Consider the following 18,994-nt stretch of genomic DNA (forward strand, 5'->3'; position numbering starts at 1 on the left):
GTCCAATCGATAGGATAATGTTATACAGATAAACGGATGGGGAACCAACCTTCGTTAGGCTGATGGGGATGCACATTTGTTTGAAAAGAATGCGTAAAAAACCCCCAAAAACCTGATGAATCAGACCATTTTCAGTTTGTTCCAAAAACACTCAACATTTTTGGGGTATTTTCATTTTCGTGAGGGGGGAAAACTAAAAAAAAAAACAAAACCGCCTCCTGCAGGCCCTCCAAATCCCCCGCTCCCCCTTTTTACGAGCCTCGATGCCTGGGCCGGGCCCAGCTGAGCCCCTCCAGTCCTCCTCACCCTGGTCAAAATGCCCTTACCTGGCTCGGCTAAGACAGACCCAAATGGGGTCTCCTCAGGCCCCTCCAAACCCCCATCCTGTCTCTTATGAAATCATTATGGAACCTCCCTGGGCCTCTCCGATCCCCCTCCCCAACCTGCTTCTTACCAAATCTCCAGAGCCGGGGCCAGAGGATCTCCCCAGCCTCCATTTACCTTTTTCTTGGGGGTCCGGAGTGAACCCACCTGTCCATCTCTTGCATACTTAAAAATGGTAGCTCTATCTTTAGATCCAGAGATGGGCAAAAGCAAGCAGGGATCACGTCTGTTCTTCACAAGATGCCAGACCCCCACAGAAGGGGTAAGTAGGTGTGAGGAAGGTGATTTTATAAGAAGCAGAATGGGGGTCAAAGCCCTATGGGCATTTTGACTAGGATGAGAAGGATTGCAGGGGCCCAGTTGGGCCTGGGCTGGGCATAGCCTGGACTCCAAGGCTTGTAAAAAGGCTGGAAGGGGGTTGGGGGGGGGGGGTCAGAGGGCCTCAAGGAGGCCTTTTTTGATGTTTTTTTTTGGTTGGGAGTAATGATTTTTTTGTTTCGACATAGGAACTGAACAAAACAAACCGCATTAAATAAACTGAAAAATTACCTCCTCTCCACCCCTGCAAAATGAAAAAACGAACCGAAACAAAAAAATCTTGGCTCTGCACATCTCTCTAGTTTGGTATTGCTATGTGTGGTTTCTGCAAATCTTCTTGAAGCCGTTAACATCAGCAGACTTCCGATACTAATGATGATATCTATTATCCCCAGTATATCACCACAGTAACACGATTGAGTTAAATGGTTTGTTTGAATGTTATACTAAATGGATGGAATGTTATACTAGATGGATGGATGGAATGTTATACTAAATGGATGGAATGGATGGAATGTTATACTAGATGGATGGATGGAATGGATGGAATGTTATACTAAATGGATGGAATGGATGGAATGTTAAACTAGATGGATGGAATAGAATGGATGGATGGATGGAATGTTATACTAGATGGATGGAATAGAATGGATGGATGGATGGAATGTTATACTAGATGGATGGAATAGAATGGATGGATGGATGGAATGTTATACTAGATGGATGGAATGGATGGATGGATGGAATGTTATACTAAATGGATGGAATGGATGGAATGTTATACTAGATGGATGGATGGAATGTTATACTAAATGGATGGAATGGATGGAATGTTATACTAGATGGATGGAATGGATGGAATGTTATACTAAATGGATGGAATGTTATACTAGATAGATGGAATGGATGGATGGAATGTTATACTAGATGGATGGAATGGATGGAATGTTATACTAAATGGATGGAATGGATGGAATGTTATACTAGATGGATGGATGGATGGATGGAATGTTATACTAGATGGATGGATGGATGGAATGTTATACTAGATGGATGGATGGATGGATGGAATGTTATACTAGATGGATGGATGGATGGAATGTTATACTAGATGGATGGATGGAATGTTATACTAGATGGATGGAATGGATGGATGGATGGAATGTTATACTAAATGGATGGAATAGAATGAATGGATGGATGGAATGTTATACTAAATGGATGGAATAGAATGAATGGATGGATGGAATGTTATAATGGATGGATGGAATGGATGGTTACCTCTGTACATGCACCTAAAATTCCCTTCTTGCGCCTCCTGCAAAGTTCTTATAGGGGGATTCATGAGCCACGAAGCAAAAAGAGGCAGGGGGTGATAGTATGCACCTGACCGCATCGCGGTGATGCGGTTTCATGCACCGCACACTATCACCACCATAGCGCCACGGGAAAAGGTGGTGTTATTTCCGGCGGTACTGCCGCCGATAATGTATAAAACATTATTGGCCGCAGCGCTACCAGGTCCTAACACGGCCCAAACCCCACCCACACTTCTCCCCTTCCCCTAATTAGCAGATTACCGCTGCGATGCGGTAGGGTGCTATATTGTGCGATAATGCTCTAACGCACGCGATAACCCCACATCGTGGTTTGATAAATGACCCTATCAGTTTGCAAATGTAACTCAGATCAAGGTCTGTTTTCCCCCATAGAAAGAGAGGTTTATTCTCAGAGTGAGAGATGCTCTCCACCCCACTGCTGGATCCCTCGGAACAGCTACGTAGAATAAAGTATCAGAAGCTTGAAAAGTACACGCCAAAGATCTGAAAGCAAGAGAATTGAGACTGAGCATTTAAATTTGAGTGAGCATGAATGTATGACTCTACAGACAACAAAAGTGTTGACAAAATGTCATAACAACAAGTGGCAGACTGGATGCCACCATTTTTTAAAATTTATTACCGCAATTATATTCAAAGTAATTATATTCACAGCCTCGATTCAGCACAAATATAGGAGGTAGTGCAAAACAAAATTATGCATGTAGGAGACAGCCCAGTACCTCCTCCTCCACTCACCCACCAAAGCAGTTCAAATATCTTTTATTTTTTACAGCATGAGAAAAAATACTGCTTCTTCAGTCATTTCCAGGGCTTCTGCAGCTCTGAGACCATGATATTATATTATAACATGGTTACCATGTTATAATGTAAAATAGGGTGGACTACGCCCTATTCTCTTGGTTATCTGGAAACCGATGTGATATCTCGATTGAATGTCGGTATATAAAAGAAATAAATAATAATAATAATAATATCTGCAATGCATGACATTAAAGGTTCCCTTCAGACCTGGTCTGAGCTCTCTGATGTAATTCTGCACACTTTTCAGCATCTTCTACTCAATTTTATCCCCACTTCAGTTCTGCTGATTTTAAACGGCCCCTGGTTTATGAAAATTACTTTATAACACCTTGCCTCACTTGCACCCTTAACTGTTTTATTCATATTTTAAAGACATTTCCCACATGGGTTGTATTCTATATCCATCTGCACTGAATTTCAGCTGTGTAATAACTGGCACACTCCAGCAGGTAAGATGCAGAACATTTCACCTTCACTTAGGGGGGTACTATTCAAACTGTTCACACTGATACAAGGGGTCCACGTGTACTTTTAACCAATACATGAGGACTTTCACTTTGAAAACTGCTGTGAGTACAAAGTACACACAGACGCCACATCTGTTCTTTGCACGGGTACAATTTTGCTTGAAAAGTACATGCCAAAGATCTGAAAGCAAGAGAATTGGGACTGAGCATTTATATATGTGAGTGAGCGTGAATGAATGTGTGTGAGAGTGTGTAAGCACGTGCATGAGTGAGAACGCGTGTGTGTGTGTGTGTGTGTGTGTGTGTGTGTGTGCATGAGTGAGAACGCGTGTGTGTGTGTGTGTGTGACAGAGTAGAACGCCTGTGTAGAGCCACCCCCTGCTAATCCATGACAATCTCAGGGCAATTGGAAATTAAATGTTCCCAAGTCTGTCCATACTAAATGCCTCCCAGAGTAAAGTGTCTGAGATTTCTTCGCAGCAGCAGTACTGAAAGTGCGGGCACCTCTAGCCCGGGCCCACTGAGGACTGCCAGATGCCACGTTTCTCACCAGAGCGTGTTCGTAAAGAGGAGGACGACGAGTACTCTCCGTGTCCCAGGAGTTCCTGACCACAGACCAAAACAATTCCAGAATGACCACGTCAGTCACCTCATTCCATTTCTCACTGGGATGGTAAAAAGATGTGTAGCTTGCACTGCACTGACTTTTTCACAGCTCCTTCTCAGGCCTTGGCTTTTTCTGCTTGGTGTCACATTTCTCCCACCAGTTTCTCTATCAGGGGCCCTCGCAGTGATACCAGTGACTGAATGCAGTGCAGCTGAGGCCAGTCAGTAGCAGCTGATGTGCTGCTGCGGCATCGCGCACAGATCTATCCCACCTGCATTTATGAACCTGGAGTTTGCTTATTTTGGCCTGGCAGTTTCCTCCTGTTTCTTTGGGCCTCCAGCTCAACCAGAGTTGGCCTTTGTTGGGCCACAGAATTTTCTTTCACAATTACCCAGGGGTTTCCCCCTATTCTACAACCACCCTCCCACCTCACTTAGCTCAGTGAACGCAGCAACAATCCTTGGCCGGGGCATGCACCAAGGCTGGACCCTGCAATCTTGGTTGCTACATCCGGCCCCCGGGTGTGACCACTGCAACGCCCTCCGGGGGCTATGAGCGCAGCATCCCCAGCCCCCGGGGCATGGAAGGCCTGGGCTGAGCTTCAGGCCTATGTCCTCCGCACAGCAGTGTGAAGAAGGCGACTGGATTTGCCCCCTGCAATCGCGGCAGACAAGGTCAGCCCCGGGACTCGGCCAGCTAGCGCTGAAACTCTGGTGCTAGCTGACTAAGTCCTTCCTCTGACCTAACTCCGCCTCTGCACTGCCCAGAATTTCAGCAGTGGCAATTTCACAATCCCTGATCTGGCCAGCTAACTCCTTGGCCGCTCAGATCTTTTTTTCAGAATTGCCCTCCTGATGTAATAATGCACGTAGAGCTTCCAACTTAAAAACAAATGAAAAGCTGCTGCATGCCAACACATTTTACACATACCCTTCAACTATCTGGACGTTCTTAATGAACATTGCACTTTGCTTGTTGAGAATCAAAGAAATGCTGTTTTAATTGTCTGTGGACATCGGGTAGCACTATACAAATGACAATAATAATAATTTACCCCTATTGAAAGCTTTTTAATGATGTGGGTGTCGAGAAATCCAGCATAATTTTAAAGCTCCATACCTGCACATCTGAATCAACGCTGTATCTGCCCGTCTGTGTTTTTCCATCTTCAGGGACATTTGAAGACCAAGTCCTGCCTTCACACCTGAATAGGAAAAGGCAACAGATGAATAAAAAGTAGTGGTTTACAGCGTAGCAAGCACAGCAGTCTGGGGGGTAGGTCTGTAAGCTATTACGGAGAGCTGTACTACGGCGCAGGCTGAGCAAACCGTACCATGTAATCTGCCCACAACTGTAAATGCAAAATAGATTTTGGATGTTGCCATGAGAATCCTGGTTTCCAAATGATTACAGGAATGCACAGAACCAGCTAAGAAATGCCTGCTCCGTCACTTCACCACTCCATAAATTAACTTGTTTAAAAATATTTTATTGTTGTGGGAAAACAGTTTTCATGCAGGATACGAAAATGGACTTTCATGCCCAATTCTTATTTTTAATACTTCTAGAACACTGTCGGCCAGAAAAGAAGAGCAAAAAAAAAATTAAAACATCAAAAGCCTGCAGATCCATTTACTCGTAAAATTAGGGAACGGTGCCTCCTTGATTCCAGGATTCCTTTTCCTGCAACTTCAGAGACAGAAAAAGTTCCACAGAAAAGGAAAAAAAACACCTTGCAAGCCAAAAGTGCAAAAAATGCTAAATTTCGAATGGGAGCAAAATTCCCACCAAATCTTTTGCAGTATCGGCCTTCGCTTGCACATTCTCTGCTGTGCAGTGCCTCTCCCCACCCCTCCCCCCCACTGCCGCATCCAGAGGCTGAAGAAAAATAAATCTTTGGACAAAAGGAGATGTGGTCTTCTCCAACCAAACTGGCATGCGGGATCTTTGGAGGCGATTTTCTACCCTCTTTTTCCTGAAACTTAAATCTGGCCCACTGCACCTCTGGATTAGCCGAAAGTCAACTGCTTTAAAAGGTTTTTCTTTTAACCACTTCTTGATAAAGTCTGCTTTTCCCTGAAATTCCCATTTCTCTCGCAGAAGATGCTGACCGTGGCTTGAACAGTGGTCACACGTTTTAAGATCGCAGGGATGTGTGCTGGCCATAGCCACGGCACTGACCTCAAGCTGCTATTGCTTCATGCCATGGCATTGGTTCTCTGGGGACTGAGTGATGCTGGCAGTGCCATGAATCATGAGAACGCTAGGAACTAAGAGGGGATTTTTTTTGTGTTCTCATCTACGCCAGAAGGTGGCATGCCAAGCGGGAAGACCTAAGGGACAGTCCTGAATAAGGAAAAAAAAACCTCGCTGGCTGTCACACTCCGTGCCCGGCAGCTGGGATGTTTCCGTAGCAGTGTGGACAGGATAACTGGGCAGGCTGGATGGATCAGGTCAGTCTATGTCTGCTTTCATCTATTATATTACTGTGACGGGGCCCCTAAAACGGCCTGGTCATTAGATGGGCCCTTGGAGAAATTCAGGAGGGAATGTACCTGGGTCTCTACATTTTTATTTTTATATATATATTTGACATAGCTTATTACCCACCTCCCTGATTTGAAAATTGCCCGAAGCGGCTTCCAAAGTTAACGTAACATAATATTCATTAAAACAAACTTTACAATCATAACGTACAAACCATCAGTAAACATACATCAACTAACATGTCATATCATTTCTGTATTAGAGCCTGCTCCAATCCAATTCCCATCTTTTTCATCCTCCCTCTACATTTGGGGTTAAGCGATGCATCATCGTGGCACAAGGTCTGTCAATGAGACTTGGATATCTTTTTAAGTGGTGAAGTGTTGGGGAGCCTCTCAGGGCAGGCGTTTTCAACCCTGTTGCGGAGTACCCCTTTATCCAGTCAGATTTTCAGGATATCCACAATGAATATGCACGAGATAGATTTGCATCCTGTGGAGGACGTGCAGCAAATCTGTCTCATTGCATATTCATTATGAAAAGCCACTGAACCCAGCTGGATAAGGGGGTGCGCACACCAGGCAAACCTCTGCTGTAGGGGAGTGAGCCCTGGTGCACAGGAGAGTTTGAGGGGAAGCTGGAGAGAAATCAGAGTGGGGGGGGGGGGGGGGGGGGGAGTGCTTGTCTCCTCCCCCCCCCCCCACTGCAGGTGTTCGGCAAGGCCGTGGCTCCAGAAGATGCAGGACAGACTCCCGGGCAATGCTTATCAGGCACCTGGGAGGAATCCTGGATTTTCCATTCCTGGACCGGCAGGATGTTGTCAGAAGGTTTGCAGATACCCAATGCTGGGTTTTGTTTGCTTGTTTGTTTTAAGAATTGACTAAGGGCTAGTTCCTATTGCTAAACGGGAAGAAGGAAAAAGGTGATGTTATTTTGGATGAGAGCCTTGGAGGAAGCATCTCTTGCTGCTGCTGCGGAGATCTGTGAACCCTAAAGAAATCAGGGAATTGTTAAGATTTTTGACAGACTACTGGTACCCTTAGATTTTGCCAAACCAAAGCATAAGTATGAAGCAGTGTCATGACGAGGGGAGAAGGGGGCGCGAGCCTCCATTATCAGCCACAGGTATGTAACCCCCTTTCCGGGCACATAAAATGATAAGAGGACCTGATGCCTGTTTGTGAGCTGAGCCCCACGCTCTCTGCGAGTTCAAAATCAAAATTGCTAGAGCAGATGATGTAGCGGACCTGGCTCAGAGGCTAGGGCTGTATTTACCATGCTGGACAGGGAAAGATCTACCTAAAACCTCTTGCACACGCAACCCAATCGCCCTCCGTCTTCCAGGTACCACCAAGATGCCTCTTACAAACCCACACCTTGCGGATCGAGGAGGGAAATGGTTAGAAAGAGGAAGGTAGATTATTTCTGTAACTCCCCTTCGCTGGGGGTCACCTTCAAATGCTGCAGGGATGGGAAACAGCTTTGCTATGAGGCTAAAAAAAAAAAAAAAAATTAACTGTCCACACTAGGGCTGTGTTCCAAACAAAAAAAAGAGAGAATTTATTCAGAGTCCCAGAAGAAAAAATAATCAGCAAACAGCCTCGGAAAACTTCAAGAAGACAGGCAAAGTTCCAGCAATGCACGTCACAGTTCTTAGGAGAAATCTCCAAAATTCCCACAATGGTTCTTCACAGTTCTTTTTCATCCAAGTCTCCTGTCCCCCCTCCCCATAATCTCGCACTGAGGCCTCTCTCTTCCCTTAGGCTCCCCAAGGGGAAATGTGCAAACGGAGAGCAGACGTCTTCCTTTCAGCTTCCTCACAAAATAGGTCTTTCCCCGACCTGACAGGTGTTCCCAAGGATTGAGGGAGCCTTATCCTCCCAGCTGACCATAGCTGGTATTGGAGCAATTTCTCCAAGTCCACTCCAGCGGATCCCGATCATATTTCACTGCTCCTTCCACCGCTCTCTCTAAAAGCCCCGGCTTGGACTTCTTCTGCTCTCTCCTTAGTTTCTCATCTCTCTTGTACCTCCACCTTTCATAATGTCAGCAAAATCTGTCTCCTCTATACTTCACTATCTAAGCTCTCGCCTTCCCACAACTCCCATTACTAGGAAGTGCCACATTTTACTGACTAGTTCCTTGTTCGTGATTCCAGACAGGGGTCACATTTCTACCACCTTGTGTCACTTGGCCTCATGGGTGTGACAGAAATATCCTAGCGTTCTCTTGCTTTATGACAGCTATAACCAGCAGAACAAAAAGGAGGTGATAATGCTCTGCCCAGATTATTGGCGAGACCCCACCTAGAACATGGTGTTCACTTCTGGAGGCTACACCTTCAAAAGGATACGGACAGGCTGGAGGCAGTCTAGAGAAAAGCTACCAAAATTGTGCAGGAACTACATCAAAATCCCTATGGAGATGAGACTTAAACATCTAAATATGTTTACCCTAGATGAGAGGAGAAATAGGGGGGAAACGACAGAGACTTTCATATACCTCAAAAGGTACAAATAATGCACAAGAAGTAAACCTTTTTTCAGAGGAACGAATGCTCTAGAACAAGAGGTCACATTATAAGGCTTCAAGAAGTTAGACTCAAGTTAGACTTCTTAGTCACATTATAAGGCTTCAAGAAGTTAGACTCAAGTTAGACTTCTTAGTCACATTATAAGGCTTCAAGAAGTTAGACTCAAGTTAGACTTCTTAGTCACATTATAAGGCTTCAAGAAGTTAGACTCAAGTTAGACTTCTTAGTCACATTATAAGGCTTCAAGAAGTTAGACTCAAGTTAGACTTCTTAGTCACATTATAAGGCTTCAAGAAGTTAGACTCAAGTTAGACTTCTTGCCCGCCCCTACTGTTGGTAGGGGCGGGCAAGAAGGGTGAGTGCCTGGGGCACAAGCACCAGCATCCCATACCACCACAGTGGTGGCACTAGCTTTGGGCTGCGTCATCGGAGGGGGGAGCTGGCCCCTGCATCCAGCCTTCTTGCCCAGCGCTTGGCCCGCCAGCAGTCCCTGCTCAAGACTAACATCAGAAAATATTAGTTCATGGAGAGGGTGGCGAATGCATGGAATGGACCCTCAGAGACGGAGGAGACAAAAACAGCAATGGAATTTCAAGAAGGCCTAGGATGGGGATCCCGAGGTGCAATGAGGTCAGAGGAAAGGCAGAGATCCACAGGGGTCTATGGCACTGCATCAGGAATGAAACTGGGGAGACTGGATGGGCCTTGTGATCCTTAAGTGCTGTCATAATCCATGGTTTCTATGTTTCATTACAGTTATCATGGGGCAGTCCAAAAGCCAGAATTAAACTTATTTAAAAAAATGCAGCCAGAGTTAAGCAATGAAGAGCAAACAGCAGTGAATGCACCGTACCCACGAGGCGGAGGGTACACGGCAGCTGTGCTCAGAAATCATTGACATATTGTGGTAAGGAATGCACGGATCTCCACTGGTTCACTACGAAGACTGAGAGAGGGCGGACATGTCAGTTTTTTTCTACCAGCTGAAGACGCTGGCATTAGACCCACTGTAAAAGGGAAGGAGTGAGGGTAAATACAGCATTTGAATCTCTATGGAAAAAAAGAAAGAGAGAGAGAAATCACCTGAGAATAGCTGGCATGTGGACAGGGACGTTTCTCCTCGCCACTCACTCTAATCCTGGCCATAAAGGGTTCAAGCATATCAGCTCACTGCACTGACGAAAGCTGCTTTTAAAAATAAAGGAGTTGACAGAAATATGGCCAGGCACATCACTCACCGCCAGCAGTGCTTCCCGCAGGATGAAAACATCTCTGAGTGGCAACCGCAGTGCAATTCATTTTTATTTCATTATCCGTGGTACACGAGACATTGCATTCCATTTGTGATCGTCCGCAGATGCGGCTCTAAAAGTTGTCCCGCAGATACTGCAGGGGATTGATTAGTGGCCCCACTCTCAGTTAACATGGGGATCAGCTCTCTTCCCTCACACCAGGGTTTCTACTCTTCTTCTATCACCTTCATCATCCACAGAGCTAGCCAAAGTAAATCAAACAGCTGTATGCACATAAACCTGACATTTTCCACTTCAGTTTCCATGCTTCATTGTGTATGCCTGACAATGCTTTAGATGTAATTTTCTTAACATCTGCAGCTGGTTGATTGCCGTAGGTGAGACCAATTGCATCCTGCACTGTGTGTGTCTTGCCTGTGAGGAAAGCACTTGAGGTTGACGCCAGGAAATATGATAACGATCAATGTAAAAGTGCCCTATTCGTGTGTATACCACGTGCGTACAGATGCGATTCTAGCTTTTCCAGGGCATGACACCCCCAACATACTGCATAGCCATAGAGGCTCGAACAAAACTTGTTTGAATCAGGCCCAAAGAGATTAGGTTTTGATAAGTGGCAGACATAAATCCATTTGCATGAATTTATCACATCCTTCGTTTTTATATGGGGTCTGTTTTATTTCAACCCTAAAAGCTAGCGTCGTTATATCTGTGACCCAACTCTAAAATGAAAGATAAGCCAAACCAATGAATATTAATTCAGAACCCCCTTCAAACCACAAGCCATGATTCATCTTTCTCTTCCTCCTGGGGAGGATTCCAAATTGGAGAGGCAAAAGGGACGACACAGAAAAGGCTCCACACACTGAGAAGCAACTTAGAAGTATGGAGCTGGTAGGCTCTGGGTGATAAAGAGCATCTTAAAAGGAACAGCAGGACAGAGAGAAGGAATGCGGCTTTAAAGAGGAGGCTTTTGATTTAGGACTCTGGCCAGCTGAAAGCAGACCACGGATAAGGTACAGTTAGCTCACCAAGGAAGCAGAGGACCCTGCAAAGAAGAAAAAATGATGTTACTATAACCAGGAGCTTGTTGGGTAATGTAGTTCTAAGGGACTAGGAACCTTGAAGAAACCTCATTCACACCTGGATCTCATCCCTCCCCCCTATCACCATCTCTCGCCTCCAGTTCTCCCTGTCTCAACACTTCACCAACTCTCCTCTCAGTTCTCCATCTCCTCTCCTCAATGGGTTGCTTCCTCCATCAATCCACAGAAGCCACCGCCTCTTTCTCACCATTTGCCATCATCCCCACACTGACTCTCTCACTCCATCCCACCCATTTCTCTTCACTTACCTCCTCCTCAAGTTCTCCCATCCCCTCCCATGCTCCCCCATCACATGTTCTCCAATTCACTCTCAATCATCCCCTTGCATCATCTCCCCTTTCCTCCCAAGCATCCTCTCCATCATACACACTCCTCCATCACCCAAACTGGCTCTCACACATTCACCCCCATCACCCCTCTCTCTCTCTCGCAAACCCTTCCTCCTCCCAATCACTACCATTGGCGCTCTCTTACTCCCATCACACCTCTGGCTCTCTTCCCATCTGTCACCTTCCCCCATTTTATCACCTCTAGTTCTATCACCCTCCCTGGCTCTTCACTACCTCTGGTTGTCTCTCACGTACACACACACAACCATTCTCCATCACCACCTCTGCCTCACTCTCATTCTAACACCATCTCTGCCCTTCATCACCTTCCATCATCTCTGGCTTTCTTTCACATAAACCCTCCCCCTCCAACTCTCTCTTGCACCTCCACCTTATTTCCATCAGCTTTTCTGCACTCCATTCCCAGGTCTTGTGTCCCTAAACATCCCCTTTCCTCCCACTCCCACAACCCTTCCTCCAACATTTCTCTCACCATCTCAGTCAGCCCAAGTTAGCATTCCTAATTTCAGGAAGGTGGGGAGAAAATTGCATTCACCCCCTTCTTGGGCTTATCCCAGAATTCACCCCTTTTTATGTTTCCCCCCCTGTATTTATCCCTCTTCATGCTCCCACTTCTGTACCATCCCCTCTATACCTCCCACACACACTCACTTCCCCCAATATTAACCCCTCTCGCACCATCAGCTCCCAACATTCATCCCTCTCTTACCACCAGCAGTCACATGTTCTTCACCTCAACTCCTTTCCCTCCCCGTACATCATTTCCAGCTTCCTGACTCACACTCCATATTGCCTCCCACACTCTGCCCTCAGCTGAGTGCCAGCTCCTGTGATCACACAGAGCTGCTCCAGCCCCTCCCCTCTTGTTCTGTCACAGTGCAGCCTGTTAAAACAGGAGGGAGGGGGTTAAGATAGAGGGGCAGGGCAGGCTATGAGCCCTGTGTTCCCCATGGCTATCAACGCCCCTGCCTTGAATCACAGTTCAAAGCTCTGATCACCAGACCACTCCTCTCTATCAGTTTTGACAAATAAAAACAATCAGATCCTATGCTGATAAAGTGCACTGTGCAGATTCTGCAGGTTCTGCGCTGTATGGACTCACTGTCTCCTCCTGAAAGGCATTTATACGGTCTGCACTTTACAGGAACTTGCTATGTTTGCAGCTGTCACTTTGCAGTTTCCTTGTAATGTGCCAGAAGAAGGAAAGTGACTAATCGTTTTAATAATAATAATAATAATAATAATAATAATACCCCCCTCTTATTCATGGTTCGGTTTGATTTTCCACCACTGTATCAGCTGAACAGTTTGCTCACTAGAGATGTAGAACCAGCAGTTACAAAATTCTTTTCACTCTGCGTCCACAGACAGAACATGAGATGGGTTTCAAAAACCCACGTAGAATTTTGTGTTTGATGGAAAGAGGAGGAAAAGATCCGCAAACCAAAATGATTTCGCAAATAAAGTGAACATTCTGCTCATTAAGTAGAAAGTCCAAGTAACTGACCTGAAAGTGATCAGGGCTGCACGTAAGTGGAAACAATTTACTTAGAATAAGGGGATTCTTGGCTTGGTGTATACCGTAGGGTCCGTTCCCTCCCCGGTGGCTTTTGTCCTTTCTGTGGATAACAGCTGCTGGTTATACCTATACGGCAGGACGCCAGAACTATGTCCCAGCAGCACTACTTGATTTCTTTTTGCAGACACCACAATTCTATGAATGGAGGACGCTATTAAATTATTGCTGAATTCCTGAAGCAGAGAGCAGGGCTCTCGAAACGTTGCAGCGTCGGAGCCTATTTGGAATCCAAGTTCACTCCATTCCGTTTTTGCCCGGGGCGTTTCCAGGAGTTTCACAAATTTCCACGAAGGCTCTCACACAGGGCCAGTGCCATTTTTTTTTTATGCACTGTGCGAAAAAATTACGGTGCCCACCCCCCCTATTCATTCAGTGCCTGTCCCGGGCCTATCAAATAAAGCCCAGCTCCATCCTGCAATCTATATTTTAAAAAACTGACAAGCCCCCCCCCCCCCCCTGAATCCATGGATAAGGAAGTGTATTAGATACCCTAGGCAAACCTTGCAGCCTTGCACACACGACCTCCCTCCCCACACAAACACACACTACCACACCCTTTACAGCCACATGCAATTTAATTATGCATTTATAACAAATTTTACATGAAAAAGAACATTCAAGAGTAGTCTTCTGAGGCAAAAATATCACTTACAACAAGCACATTATATTTACATGCACTGCAGTGGCGCCAACCAGAAAACTACAAAAAAGGGGAGGGAGGGACTTCAGGCCACTCAGGTCCTTTAAAAAGATGGGGGCCCCAGGCTGCAGGGGCTGCCATCGTGCAAAATGTGTTGGGAGCTAATATAACCCATGTTACTGTTCCCCACTGCCAGGGGAAATACCACAGGGTTTACTAAGCTGCAGGCCTTGCTATTGCAGTGCCCCAGGGAAATACCCCCTAAGGGCCAGATTCATTAAGGCTTTTCTCCCATTTTGTCTATGGGAAAATCCCTTAGTAAATCAGGTACTAAGTTTGTACCTGAGGCAAGGGTAACGATGGCTTGCCCAAGGTTACAAGGATCATCAGCGGCAGAGTGGGATTTGAACCCTGCTTCTCAGCCTGCTGCTCCATTCACTAGGACATCACCTCCTCTGCTCCCTTTCATTTTCCTCTTTGCACTGCCCTGGGCTCACTGCACTTTATCCCTAGTCTGTTCTCAACCAGACGGAGTCCTAATTCTGTTATTGATTATATCGCCCTTCCTTAAAGCCACATTATTTTCATAATCTTCTCTATGCTGCGGACGGTCCATCTGTAGGTTGCTTCCACGTGTGTGGAGCCCTGGTTTCGCCAAAGTAATATTGTCACTGATTGCAGGGGATGGAGATGGGGAGAGGTTCTCTCTCCGGTGTGGTCCTGGTACAAAAGGGAGGACTTCTCCCTACTTATTTCTAGTAATACGATGCCTTTCATGAACACAACTTAACTTCTGAAAGGCTGAAATGCAATTCCGTTTTTCAGGTTTTACTACATGACCTGAGAATATCCATTTCGGGGCATTCGTATTGGTTCTGGTGCATTCACTCCCTAACAATGTAACTTCATCTTAATGTGGAAAAAGGGAAGGGTGGGGGGAATGTGAGAGCAAGGAGCCCGCCTTATTCAGACAGCGGCAGAGGACACGTTTTAACCCTGCGCAGTATTCTAGAAATGGTGGAAAGAGAAGGTTCTCTGGATAAATACAGGGATGCGGAATGACAACGTTTAATCCTCAGATCCCACACTCACTAGAAACTTGTGGGCCACAGCATGCAGGGATTTCATGCATTTAGCATGCAGACATATGTACGGAAGACCATTCCATTGAAAAGCACATCTTTGCTCCTAACTAATTAAAGTTAAGACAAAATTGACAAACTTAGCTTTAAATTTTACTGTACATTCAAATATGAAGTTCAGGTATGTGAGAAAGTGAAACTTCCGCAGTATATGAAAGGGTTGATCTGGAGCCAAGGATGCAAAGTTGATCAAGCGAGGGGTAATCCAAGAAAATATGTTGTTACTATGGAGAAAAGGTCTATTATTGTTACATGCTTAGAATCCAGAATTGAAAGAAGGCAATCCAGAAGGCCATGAAGGCACAAAAAGGGAGAGGAAAGAAACTAAGTGGACACTGTAGGGAGAAATCCCATGTTTCACCACTGAAAGCACCAAATATGAATCATAAAGCCAAGACGTATGCAGGTAAGTACGCTGGCAAGCCAAAACACTGTCATAGCTAAAGAAAAGAAACTTTGCCCAGATGAGAACTTTAAACCAGCACTGAAGGATGCTTATCAAGATCTGTCTGTTTGCAAGAGCCTGTGTAAATAAAACCAAGGCAGAGGGACAATGCAGCACCTTAAGCTCATAAGCTGAAGTCACAGGCTGGCCAAGGAATGTCAAGAGGTCAGAAAGACCCTCACCCTTGGATGAAAGGGGAGCATTCGGAAACCCTGACTCTGGCATACAGCTTGGGAGAGGAGAGATGTTGCAGGCCCCCCTCCCCCCCCCCCCCCGAAGAAAAGGAGAAGAGGGAAAAGACCTACAATGTGGCAAAGGCCCACTACCTGATTATGCACAAGTTTATGCATATTTATCAGCTGGAAAGTATAAGACAGGGGGCAAATAAGGAGAAAAGGAGAGCGGTCCTGAAGCAGCCCAGCAACCCCTGCTATTGAGGAGGGAGAAGACTAGGTGTGGCCAGGAGACCAGAGAGAGGAGATGCCTTTTCAAGGTCAGACAGTGACACAGAGTCAGAGGCCATGAAGAGCGGAGAGCAGTCCAGTAGCTCTGCCAGTACCAAACTTGGAAGCAAGCCCCCCAGACAGCCTGCCAAGCTCTGCCAGTATCAGGCCCAGAAGCAAGCCTTCTCCCCTGCCCACATTCTCCAGACCTCTAGCTAGCGTCTGCTTCAGAGGTGAACAGAGGGATATTGCCTGAAGTTGGAACCAGGGGTAAGTAAGTTAGCCATAAGTATTAATATATTAAGCAGGCTAAGGTTTATGGCATATTTGAAACCACCCATTGCACAGAAGTTTCTTTAGGGTAAATTGATGCTTATTGGCCAGGATGTTAGAGACAGGAATTGTTACCTTCTAAATGCTAAATCCTGCCAAATCTGAAAAATAAAAGTCTAATTCTGAGGAGAACATGTCTTTTTCTTAAACTTAAGAGCATGAAGTGAAGTGGGAGTGTCCTGTAGCAGACAGGTCCCTGCACCCTACACTTATTTACAACACTAAAAAGAGAGAAAATGAATAAAAGTGAAGAAAGTCCTGAGGAAGAAGAAACTTAACTGGGAGCATGGGGCAGGTGTAATGTATTGTAATTTACCTGGAGCCATAAGGATGGGCAGATGATAAATTTAAGTAAATAATAAAATTGTGAAATGCAGTAGCTGGGCTGTTAAAACCAGCCCCCAAGGTTCTTGTTTCTTATTGGTTGTGCTCCTACTCAACGGTCATGTCAATTTTGCATTAATTTAAAGCCATTGCTGCTCCAAACTTAATGAGAAAAAAATAAAAAGAGGTCTTAGTGCATGCAGCCAGTGAATGAATGATTTATAATTCCATAGAAGCCATTTTCAGAAAACGTGATTCTTTCTACCATTCATTTAATCTCTTGTTCTAGGGTAGAGCCATGAAGGGTTGTGTGAGCAATCTACTTAGGAGAGAAAAAGTGGTATGTGGTGGTCCTACAGACAGACATGGAGCATGTGTGAGGCAGCGATTCATCAAGAACTGTCCCAGGTCGTAAAGCTGTCACCGTGGTCTCCTTCAGATACATCATGATGATGAATGCCTCGTTCATCTTACAACCCAGGAAAAGATGCCAAGGCTGCCTATCAGCACACAGAGGCGCCATTTCCAGCGTCCCTAATTCGCTTTTATCCCACGCAAACCCACGAAGTAAACAGGTTTTGAAACTGACAAACGCTTCTCTAAAATGCCACCTGACCGCTTTGCTTAGGAACACAGAGGCCATTCCTGAGGCATTACATCTGCAACCACAACAGTCAGATGCAGAGTTCAGCGACATTCGGGGTTTGCCGAAATTTTCCTTCTGCTTGACTTTTCCAATGAATGAGCTTCTGTATTATTTTTCTAGGATTTCACATGGAGTGGGTGGAAGTGAAGTGCATGACCTTATGCACTGATTTATACTTTCAGAATATGTTCCCTCTTGCCAGCTTAAAGAAAAAAAGGAATTAGGAAAACAGAGGTTTACGCATGAAGCAGCTCTTCACGTCTTCTCTTTAGCTATATTTCTTTTGAAAGAATACACACATTTTCCAAGGAGTGACAGGCTCAAAGGATATTTATTCATAGATGCTCTTCAACAGAAGGAATAAGAATTGCTGTATTGACTTTATGATATGTTAATACATGTAGGAACTTCTGAATCTCAATTATTGCAGAACGTGTGCAGGCAGTGTTTTAAAACTGAAACTGTACCGTACCGTTGTATTATACATGCAGAATGAACAGAAAAATCACATCTGCTTAACTAACAAATGGATTCCCTCTGTGTATGCACAGCACATAAAAGGCATCTACAATGTATAATAAAGATTGACAAGATAAGGATGCGCCACTCATCTACAGCTCATTGGCCAGCACTGAGGCAGGTCACTTGAGGTGATGTACTGAAGCTGACCCGCTGGCTCCTGGCTGGCGAGAGAGACTCCCACCATGAGACTGTCACAGAGCTCTAGTTGCACATAAAATGAAAAAGATCCAGCGGTGGCTCTGCAGACAAATGGCTGCTTTCAGCAGTTCTTGACAATCCTATGGACGCTTGCCCACAATACACGGTAGCCAAATGGCCGTGGTGGTCCAAGTGAACAAAGACTTTACTTTTGTAACTTTGTGGAAAAAACACGGTAATGCAGCTTAGTCTGACTTTCCGACTGAACTTTTGTTTTAGTGAGTCAGAGAGCATGGGGTGAGTCGTGTAAGAAACAAGACTGTCATTTTAATACGGTTAAAGTACGGGGGGAACGGGAAAAGAAAGTGCATAAGTCACGCGCAAGCCAGAAGCACAATTCGCTCACCGCCTTGATGCCAATGCCAGATTCAGCACAGAAAGACTGAGAATCTGCTCATGGTCCCAACTCCACTTACTGTGGGGAGTCACAAGTTCACCAAAGCAGGCAGACCTTTGGGGGCAGATATTCAAACCATAGCCATTTATCTAAGTTAGCAGGACAGACTTATCTGGTTAAGTTAGGATATTCAGCTGCACAGCTGATAAATTGCCACTTAGCTGGATAAGTCTGATCCATCTACATTTAAACCTACTAGGTCTAACTGACCGGATAACTTATCAGGCTAAGAAGTGCTGCACCATTATGCCCACTGCCTGCCCACAAATTATTCAGCTAAAAACTTAGCCGGATAAGTGTTGTTTGAATATCTGTCTTATAATGCCTGGTGTCAGGCTGGTCCGGGGGAAATTGGACAGCACACCCTCACAGCAGAAAGGAAATAGTCATACCGAACAATTCATCCATTATAGAAGTCTATATTTCTTTATTATTAGAAATCAATAAATATCAGTAAAGGCCATGCATGGTGTGCACACTGCACAGAGCCTTCGGATCATGACCGTGACGCCATGAGCAGCATCCGCTTTAACCAAATGCACCAGTGATTAACAGCACAGAATCTGAAAACTCCATCCAGCATTGAACTGTCAGTTTGATTCACCCGGCACCTGGAAGTGGCCCCTTGGCTGGGGGCCAGCTTTCACTGGTTCGTGCAGCTGAGCTAGCCCTGCAG

General features: G+C 45.4%; 1 protein-coding gene across 1 annotated transcript in view; it reads right to left on the bottom strand.

Annotated features, from left to right (window-relative positions):
- The window catches only part of PDLIM4 (PDZ and LIM domain 4), a 100,771-nt gene that overhangs the window by 46,070 nt on the left and 35,707 nt on the right, over positions 1–18,994 (bottom strand). The window contains exon 3 of the mRNA XM_029583855.1: positions 5,040–5,124. Within this exon, the coding sequence (XP_029439715.1) occupies positions 5,040–5,124 (85 nt within the window). The remainder of the gene's footprint in view (positions 1–5,039; positions 5,125–18,994) is intronic.

Source organism: Rhinatrema bivittatum, chromosome 18, assembly GCF_901001135.1.
Source record: "Rhinatrema bivittatum chromosome 18, aRhiBiv1.1, whole genome shotgun sequence".
In the NCBI taxonomy this organism is placed as follows: Eukaryota; Metazoa; Chordata; class Amphibia; order Gymnophiona; family Rhinatrematidae; genus Rhinatrema; species Rhinatrema bivittatum.